Source organism: Cylas formicarius, unplaced genomic scaffold (genome assembly GCF_029955315.1).
Source record: "Cylas formicarius isolate icCylForm1 unplaced genomic scaffold, icCylForm1.1 PGA_scaffold_276__1_contigs__length_24999, whole genome shotgun sequence".
In the NCBI taxonomy this organism is placed as follows: domain Eukaryota; kingdom Metazoa; phylum Arthropoda; class Insecta; order Coleoptera; family Brentidae; genus Cylas; species Cylas formicarius.
The window spans coordinates 2,281-12,592 of NW_026844308.1; the positions used below are offsets into that span (position 1 = coordinate 2,281).

General features: G+C 36.4%; 1 protein-coding gene across 1 annotated transcript; it reads right to left on the bottom strand.

Moving 5' to 3' along the window:
* Positions 1-402: 402 nt before the first annotated feature.
* Positions 403-2,269, bottom strand: LOC132697653 (uncharacterized). Its single transcript, XM_060663196.1, has 2 exons — positions 1,706-2,269; positions 403-1,047 (listed from the first exon to the last, which is right to left on the bottom strand). The coding sequence occupies exons 1-2, from the start codon at positions 1,749-1,751 to the stop codon at positions 695-697; spliced, it is 399 nt and encodes a 132-aa protein (XP_060519179.1). The 5' UTR covers positions 1,752-2,269; the 3' UTR covers positions 403-694.
* Between the last annotated feature and the right edge of the window lie 8,043 nt (positions 2,270-10,312).

Below are 10,312 nucleotides of genomic sequence, written 5' to 3' on the forward strand. Positions count from 1 at the left end.
CTTCGGTTCCGTCCCACAGAGTTCCAAAAAAGACCGCGCACACTCGACGCGGCGTTGTTTTTGAATAGCAGAAAGATTTTTAGGAACCCATCTTGCACTAACCTTATGCATACCTAAATGAGCGACGACGAACACTTGTATCAGAAAGCTTAGTAATTTCTGAGATTTCCTTGTCATTTAAACGTCGATCACTCAATAGCACCTCTTCCACAATCGCAACAATATCTTCCGTTATGACCTCCACTGGTCGACCAGTTCTTGAATCACCTTCAAGGGACTTCTGCCCCATTCGAAAACGTTTTGCCCATTCTTTCACTATGGAATACGAGTAGATGTATAGTGCCGATATAAGCAACAGAAACCGTACATAACCTCAATTTCCTAACCCCCCCGCAGCGGGGGCCCCCCGCGCGTGGCGTCCTAGTGTCCCCCCTGTCTCCCAGAGTGCGCTCCGCCCCCCACCCAGCTTGTGTAGCGTCCTGTTTTGCCCCGGTTCCGCCCGTCGCTGCTAGATGTCGCGCGCTTGTGTAGCGTCCTGTTTTGCCCCGGTTCCGCCCGTCGCTGCTAGATGTCGCGCGCTCCGACCGTCGTAGGCCCCCCCGGTAGAGGGCGGTGACGGTGCGGCGCGGTGACGCGGTGGATCGGGAGGATAATTAAATAAACTTGAATTTTAATACATTTTATTTTATTTTATTTATAAAATTGGTCTGGCGAGGAGTTTCTTCTTCTTTTTATGTCGATTCAGTCGACCATCCCATTGTTCCTGTTCCTTGCGTTGTTCTTCTTCCCGTTCCCGGAGGAAATCTAAATACGAAGTGCACTCCTCGCCGTCCCACTCCGTCGACCACCCACCCGGGTACTCCTGCTGCTCCTTTGTTTCTTTTGATCCACCGGGTTGCTCCTGCTGCTGGTGATGTTCCCTTGTCGTTTCATGTCGTACCGGGAATTCTAACCCCCGGTACTCTTTGTGTGATTTGAATATGTGACGCCCTAAGCGATGCGCCAACATAATATGCGACTTGTTATACGGACAAACCGCGATTTTTTCTAGAACAAAACAAAGTATGATATGTAGCGTTTCCTATAAAACACACATTTTTTTTTTAAACAAAACTTCCAAAAAGGGGGGTTATCAAATAATTTTAAAAATTGTTTTTTAAGTTATACGCGCATACTAAAATTCACGTTTCAATTCACTGTCATTTAAATGTAAGTGTATTATTGTCAAAAGGGCAAACTGCAATTTTTTAGTACAAAAAATAAACAAAAATATGTATATATTTCGCGTTTTCCCCATAAAACGCACATTTTTGAAACAAAACTTTCAGTAATTTTAAAAATTGTTTATTTTTTAAAAGCCAAAATTCCCTATTCACTGTCATTTAAAAGATATTAAAAACGCTCAATTTAATTCGATTATTATTGTCAAAAAGGCAAACTGCAATTTTTTAGTACAAAAAATAAAACATTTTTGAAACAAATTTAAAAATTGTTTATTTTTTAAAAGCCAAAATTCCCTTTTCCATTCACTGTCATTTAAAAGATATTAAAAACACTCAATTTAAATCGGTTATTATGCAACGTAAAAAAGATGAGTATCATATTTTAAAAACAGGTAGAAACTAACCAAAAAAGTGATAACCCAAACTGAAACCCACAAGAAAAGACGCGCACTGTATAAAGGTAATTAAAATATAAAACTTACCAGTTGTAGGGTCGTAGGGAAATGGACATCGCACTTCTGTATTCATTGCACTGAATATAGTCTATAATACACATGCAACGTATTTATACACATGCACTCCCTTCCATGGTTGAATTAAAAGTCGAAAGGTCTTCTACCCACAAGCACCAACGCCGATTTGAATAGACGCGATGTTGTCGCCAGACAACCGTGCAGGTAGGAGTCTCAAGGTCAACACGCTTTCACACGGGAACGCAACCGCTTCGGACGTTGGACGAACGTATGTTGCCGCAAAAGATCAAGGCCAACTTGCTTTCATTTTTTACAATCTCCGTATGGGATGTGGAATTTCAAAACGCGCCGAGTCTAAATGTCAAGTTGTTTTGCTTGTTGAGAATAATAATTAATTGCCCCCTTTATATTTGCTCCGTGGGATTAACGTAATGGGAAAAATTTGTTGCAACGCATGTGGAGGTGTCTTCGTTTGTTAACTTTTAGAAAGTATTCTCGCACCGTATAAATACATCTCATTTTTCTCTGTTTTGTCAGTAGTTGTTTTTGGTATTATTCGTGCAACGTGGAAGCTAACTTAGTGGTTTGGTGTTCGTACAAAAAATCAGTAAGTACCTTTTTTATTGTCTTATTTTAATTCTTTAACATTTGTTATTATTTTATAAAGGTCCTAAAGATCATCTTAGTACTCTCAACCCGTAACCGCAAATAGAATAGCAGCAATCTTAAGCGTAAGTTTTTTTTATTTTTTTAATTTTGAGATAAAATAATTAATAATAATTTATAGATGGACTTAAGTCAACTGAATCAAACCTGTCTTGCAGAAGGTGATTTTGAGCAGCCGATTGTCAAACTGCATGAATTGCCGATAGGCGTTCCGTTTAAAATTACTAGAGCCAAAATTGTTAATACAAAATTTGGCAATTCCGTGTTGCTGCAATTAGAAAATTCCGTAGTATTTCTTCCTACTCGCGTGACAGAAGCTTTCCGTCCGAGACTAGAACACTTTGCGTCGGGGCAGTACAAACTGGTCTACGAGGGATCCAAAGATATTGGAAAGCCCAACTCTTTAAAGAAATTCAAAATAATTCAAAATTAATCAACATATTATACAGGGTAAGTCTTATTTACTGTTATATATTTAATAAACCACGATGCGCGTAAAGCAGATCATTCATAGAGCGCAAATCTTAATTTTAACCTTACAAAAATTAAAAAAGCATATTTCCGACAAGTTCACTCTTAGAGATAGTGATGTGTGGCTTAGGAGACTAAATAAAAATATTGAATCTTGCAACCAAATCGTTTCTAACGAAAAGGATTTATCTATTGGGTTAAAAAGAAAATTACAAACTACAATTCAACATCTGAAAGCTATTAGAAAAATTATTCTTAATTATCAACATAAGCATTTTGGATTGGGATTACAAAGTAGTAGCCGCGAGACAAACACAAATGAAATGGTTGTATGGGAATCGGTAGCGTCGTGTTTCCAGGGAAGAGTTCAGACCGGTGTCATAATTAATTTACTTCATAAAGATTTAATTCAATTTTTAAACGATTCTCGTCCAATATTTCAACAAAAAATTAGTCAAATTTTAAAGAAATTTTTATTGCTGAAAGTAAATACCACATTTTGCGGTGAATTTATTAAGGCAAAAAATGATGTCCAAGGCGAAGTTGATGTTAAATATCTGAGTACCGGAAATGCTGTAGTTGATTTAGGAACAGAATTGAATGATTGGTTTGTTGAAAATGTGCAAGATAAAATTTTAAATCAAATGTCAGAGTTTCAGGAACGTGATTCCGGGTGGGCTTTAAATAATATTATTTATTTAGAGATTAACATTAATAAATTTGAAATGGGTAACGGGTCATCCTTCGTTGAGTTGCCTAAAGAAATTGCGAATAAAAGGGCTTGTATTAACATTAGAAATGACGATCAAGCGTGTTTTTATTGGTCAGTTGTATGCGGACTCTTTCCAGCACGTTTTCGTCAGTATTTACCCTCTTCATATCCATACTACAAAAGTGTTTTGAAAACTGAAAATTTACAAACACCTATGGAAATGAATAAAATAAGCAAATTTGAAAAAGACAATGATATTTCCATCAATGTTTATATCTTAGAGCTTAATAAAAATGAAAAAACTAGTTTTTATTCCGTGTTACCTGCACGATTAACAAAAGAAAAACGCGAAAAACATTCAAATTTGTTGTTAATACAAAATAAATATTATCCAAAAGTTAATGATTTTGATCCTGATCCGCAAGATAATGATTATGAAGAAATAAAATATCACTATTGTTACATTAAAAATTTGTCTCGATTAGTTTCCTCACAGCTCAGTAAATATAATCACAAGAAATACATTTGCGATAGGTGTTTGAATTATTTCAATAACGAAACTCGTCTACATGACCATGAAACAATATGTTCCAGTTTCAATGAGTATAAAGTGTCTTTTCCCAAATATGATTACGTTGAATTTCGAAACCATATATATAAACAAAGGACTCCGTTTGTAATTTACGCCGATTTTGAGAGTCAATTGAGAAAAGTAAATTTGAAAATTTCAGATAAAACCTCGAAATACCAAAAGCACGAAGCTTACAGTGCTGCATATTACTTTAAATGTTCTTATGATGATTCAATATCATTTTTCAAAAGTTATCGTGGTCTAGATTGTATTGATTGGTTCGTGGAGGAAATATCTAATTTATCAAAATTTGTTCGTTCAAAATTTAAGGATATTATACCAATGGATAGTGAAATTAGTCTAGATCAAAGGTCGAGTCATTGTCATATTTGTGAAAAACCTTTTTTAAAAGAAGATGTTATTGTTCGTGACCATGATCATTTTACTGGTAAATTTAGAGGTTTTGCCCATCAGGCTTGTAATTTAAATTTTAAAAAAATATTTGTAGTGCCCGTAGTATTCCAGAACCTTTCTGGATACGATAGCCACTTCCTGCTTCCGGTTTTAGCAAAAAAAAGCTATGTATCCATAGTTCCGGTTAATAAGGAAAAATACATCTCTTTTACATATTTCGAACCTGATTATAACATAAAATTTAGATTTATAGATTCGTTTAGATTTTTGGGAGCATCTCTGGATAATTTAGTTTCCAGTATGGATAAAAATGAACTATATATTTTAAGAAAAGAATTTTCCGATCTCGACGAATCAAAATTAAATTTACTGTCGCAAAAAGGTATTTTTTGTTACGATTACATCGACCATATAGACAAATTAAATGAAACAACTTTACCCCCGATTGAAGAATTCTATAATAAATTAAGTGAAAGCAATATTAGTGAAGAAAAATATTCCCACGCACAAAGTGTTTGGCAGTCGTTTGAAATAAAAAATTTAGGCGAGTATTCAGATTTGTATTTAAAAACCGACGTTATTCTTCTGGCAGATATATTCGAAAATTTTCGAAAAACTTGTATGGCAACACACGTTTTGGATCCGGCGTGGTATTTCAGTATGCCCGGGTATACATGGGATTGCATGCTTAGATTCACAAAATGTCGTTTAGAACTTTTGCGCGACATTGACCAAATTATGTTTATCGAGCGGGCTATACGAGGTGGAATTTCGGTGTGTGTTGGTAGATATGCGGAGGCCAACAATAAATATATGCCCAACTACGATTCATCCAGGGATGATTCCTATATCATGTACTTTGACGTCAATAACCTCTATGGCAAGGCCATGTGCGAGCCTCTTCCTTACGGAGGATTCGACTGGATGTCTCATCAAGAGATTGATTCATTTAATGTCATGAACATTCCAGATGAATCTTCCCAAGGATATATCCTAGAGGTAGACCTGGAATACCCGCAGAAATTACATGACACACATAGAGATTTTCCATTTTGTGCCGAACATCGAGTGCCCCCCAATTCAAAGTTACCAAAACTAATGACTACTTTGTATAATAAAGAAAAATACGTCATACACTATCGCAATTTAAAACAGGCTCTCAAAAACGGTCTCGTACTAAAGAAAATTCACAAAATATTAAAATTTAACCAATCTCGTTGGTTGAAATGTTATATCGATCATAATAATAAATTAAGAACCCAAGCAAAGACAAAATTTGGTATAAATTTATACAAATTGTTTAATAATGCCGCTTACGGTAAAACAATGGAAAACATTCGCAAGCATCGTATTGTTAAATTTGTTAAAGCGTGGGATGGTCGCTACGGTGCGAAAAATTTAATTTCTAGTCCTAGATTTCACAGTAGAACCATACTTGATAACAATTTGTTGCTTATAGAATTAAAAAAATCGGAACTTTGCTTTAATAAGCCACTTTATATTGGAATGTCCATATTGGATTTGTCGAAAACGACCATGTACGAGTTTCATTATAATTACATGCTTCCAAATTTGGGTCCCGAAAAATGTAAAATTCAATACATGGATACGGACAGTTTCATTTATAATATCAAATGTTATGACGCATATGAAAGCGTTATTAAGGCCGATTTAACAAAATTTGACACGTCTGATTATCCTAATGACAATCCCTATAATATACCGCAAATCAACAAAAAGGTTTTGGGGTTGATGAAGGATGAGACTAATGGCACCATCATTAGTCATTATGCGGGGTTAAGGTCGAAAATGTATACTTTCAAAATTTTAACGGGTTCGGTAGTTAAAAAGTCAAAGGGTATTCAGTACAATATTGTAAAAAATAAAATTTCATTTGATGACTACGTAGAATGCTTAACAAATTTTAGGGAAAAGTACGCCACTCAACGAACCATTCGTTCATACACTCACAATGTATTTAGCATCGAACAAACAAAAGTTGCCTTGAGTCCTTTAGACGATAAACGTTATCTTTTGCCGAATTCATATGAAACGCTTCCGTGGGGACATTATAAAGTGCCGTAATTATTTTTTAATATATTTTTGTTACAGATTATGGTCAAACAACTTACATTAGAAAGCCTTTGTATTATAACAATTTGCGAAAATATTAGGTGTAGTGCTGATTTTTTGCTTGAGTCACCTTTGCCTTGGAAACTAACGATACTAATATTTAAATATTATTCGAAATATAGATGGAAGTACCTTAAACAATTAGCGCTCCAGTCTGATGGCAATTCTTTATTAAATTTAGAATTCATTCTGTTGAATAAGAGATTTGGATCGTCTTACAGAAATAGCATTTTGGCAACTCCAACCATTGATTTTGACGGAGAATCCGCTTACTGTTTATGGGTCAGTTATTACAGGATAAAATATTCGGAAATTTTAGTTTGTAAATCTTGTCACTTTATATTTCAAGTAGTTAAAAAATTTAAAAAGAAAAATTTTAGACTTTTATTGGATCACTATCATTTACAGCTGGATATAAATAATTTGAATGATGTATATCACGATAAACAATTTTGGTGTCAAAGCTGCTTTGAAGAAGTTTTGTTCACTGTAGAAACTGAAGATGAATGTAATTTAATGCTTCACGATGAGAGGAAATATGGAAAAAAGTTACGCTTTTCTGATAGTCCATTGAACTATTAATACTGTGGTTTTATTATAACATATGTAACTGTAGATAAGACTTTTATGTATTGATTGTATTCCATTGTATTGCAACAAGAATAAACATGTATATATTTAGACGCTATTTTCTTTTTTACCACCACCACAACACCGCATAATAATTACACAGAAGTTTGTAATTGTATAATTTATTTATTATATACATTATTACTATTTTACAATTTCGTTAAATGCTAAATTATTAAATTGTTCTAGTTTTCTTTTGCACTCTTGAGCTTGCATCCGCGCCACTTGCAAGTCTGTATTAAAAAGCGCAATTTGTGTTTCAATTTCGTTGATATTGCACTCTAATCCCGACAACTGAGACGCCAAGTTTCTTTTTAAATTGAATGCCTCACAAATGACACTTTTTTCTCTACCGTCCGTGAACACTTCGAGCCAATCAGCGGATGACGTTGGAGCTGCAAACGCTTCACTTGTGGTAGTTTTCTTCTTCTTCTTGCGGGATACGACCGACGCACTTTGTTTTCGTTTGGTCGCAGATTTTTTGGTTTGTTGCTCTACAGGAACGAAGCTGGACGGGAGCACTTCTGATGAAGGAAATTGCAACTCGAAATTTTCCAATAAATTATACAATTCGTTGGATGTCACAATTTTCTCTTGAGCCATCATATACACGTATTTATGTCAGAACTTCTAAATCGAGACTAAATTTATTTCAAAACGTCTACGTTGTCTACCCACGAATCGTGCGACTTATCCAATCCCAACCAGCGCACGAGAACCATATTGCCTCGTCTGCGCAACACCTTTTCGACGAGATATAAGTCCGGGTTAACTGTCTTCTGCAATTCTTCTTCATAAAATCCGCCCATTATGGGTTTACCCTGCATATCTTGAAGCAAATACGTTACGGGGTTAGTAACCCGTACTTTAACAATTTTAAACAATTCCGTGGTCCAATTCGGTGTATAACCTTTGTTGAAAACGTGCTTGACTTTGCTGATTCTAACGATGTCGCCGACTTTAAGTTTACGAGGACCGAATATTTTTATGCTACTATACGCGGTTTTCAAAATTCTCTTTTCGTTGCTCTTACTCACATCGATGGGTTTCGTACCCGTCGTTCTATGTTTTGTGTTATTGTATTCATCAACGATAGAGGCGAGCACATCGATCCATTTGTACGTCCCGCGTAAAGAAAAATGTCGAAACAATTTCTCTTTGAGGGTACGTATCACCCGTTCGACAATTGAGGCCTTTTTTATGCTATACGTACTATAGTGGTTAATTTTATGCTTATCCACAAGTTTCAGAAACGTGTCGTTGTAAAATTCTTTACCGAGATCCGTTTGCAAGTTTTGAGGGTGCCGTCCGTCCTTGAGAATTTTGGAAAACGCCTTGGCGACTTCGACCCCGGTTTTGGTTTTCAACGGGCGACACCATACATATTTTGAGAAACAGTCTATCACAACCAGCACGAATTTAAAATTTCTGTTTTGTTTGCTGTAGCGATCTAATTGGGCCAGATCCGCTTGCCACAGGTCATCCATCCCTCGTATTATAGTCCGGCGGCGAGCATAATTTCTGCGTGCCGGCTTGTGCAGTTCTCGAACCAGTTGTACCTTCTCTTTATTCATAATGTGTGTTCGGTTGCGATGGAGGATTTAAAACCCTTTGTTTCAATACCTTCATTATATTCTCATTTTCGTTCGTAAGTCGCTCCATTTTGGTTACAATATCATGAAATTGCTGTGACAAAACGGCGACTTTTGTCATGTGCTTTTCCAAATCTTTCTTTGCGCTCATTTCGCTTAGCTTTTGGTGGAAAACTTCGCGAAACTGCATAATTTCATTTTCGAGTGTAGTGCTACTCATTTTCAGTTGTTCTTCAAGACGCGAGAATTTAGTTTTGTCTTCAATTTGTAATCTTTTCGTGTACGCTTCGAGTTTCTGTCCAATAATCTTTCTCAATGCAATTTTTAATAAATTACTTGTCTCATCCACATATTTTTTGTTAGCCACGTCACCGTCATCGCTAGGCGTTTGGACATTGCAAATTTTTAAATTGTTCATATTGACGTTTCCGTCTGGCATATAGTCGAGGGCGCTTCTAATCACAGTATTAGTGAAGGGTCGTTTAGAGCGCAGCGCGCTAGAACGTCCAAACTTGTCCAGACTCATCGTTAAACTAACGTATAAAACCTGATTCTTTTAGCTCTTCAACGATTGAAACTATTTCGTTATCATGAGACGTGTTGCCTGCGTGTTTCGACGCGATTAGTAATTTCAGACGCTCTACGAGTTCATTGACGTCGTCCCAGTATACATATTCAGTAGGAGCGTCATTATAACGCATATTATAACCTTGACCGCTGTACGAGTACGAACGCGACTGAGATTTTATTAAGGGTCGGATGACCTTGGTATATTTTGGTACAGTCGATGCGCCTTTCAAACGTCCGATCGCGTCCCTGTGCACCTGGGTAGCCTCCATTATTTTTTTATATTGTGCCAAATCGTCTTTTGTGTATGCTATGGGATCTTTCAAAAACACCAAATTATACAAGCCGCGGGTACCGGAATATCTCTCGCCGTCTACAATAATATCGCCAGATCCTTGATGAAAATCCAGCGATTTATTGCCGAGAAACCATTTGGATGATATTTTGTCGTAAACGGGTCCGTAAACAATATCGGTGTCGGGCGATTTTACCCATAAATTTTGAATATATGAATGGGAAATTTCTGGATATTGTTCCAGGTATGATTGAAGGGATGCGTTGGCCACGCTCGATGTGTCAAACACATCATCTTCCTCCTCATCGATATTTTGCATCTCAACGCTCTTATTGGGATCCGGCGTTTCCTGAATTTCTTCCATAGGCAAAAATGATACGTTAACCTTATTTTTTGTTTCTTCGTTCGGTTCCTTTTTGTGTTCCCGCTTGACACCTCGACGTTCAGTTTTTATTTCTGCCGGTGACGGTGATAGCTTTATTTTTGCTATACGTTCTAGCGGCTCGCTGACGGGTTTGAAAAGCTTCCGAATTGACGCATCCTCTTCGCTCTTACCCAATTTTAA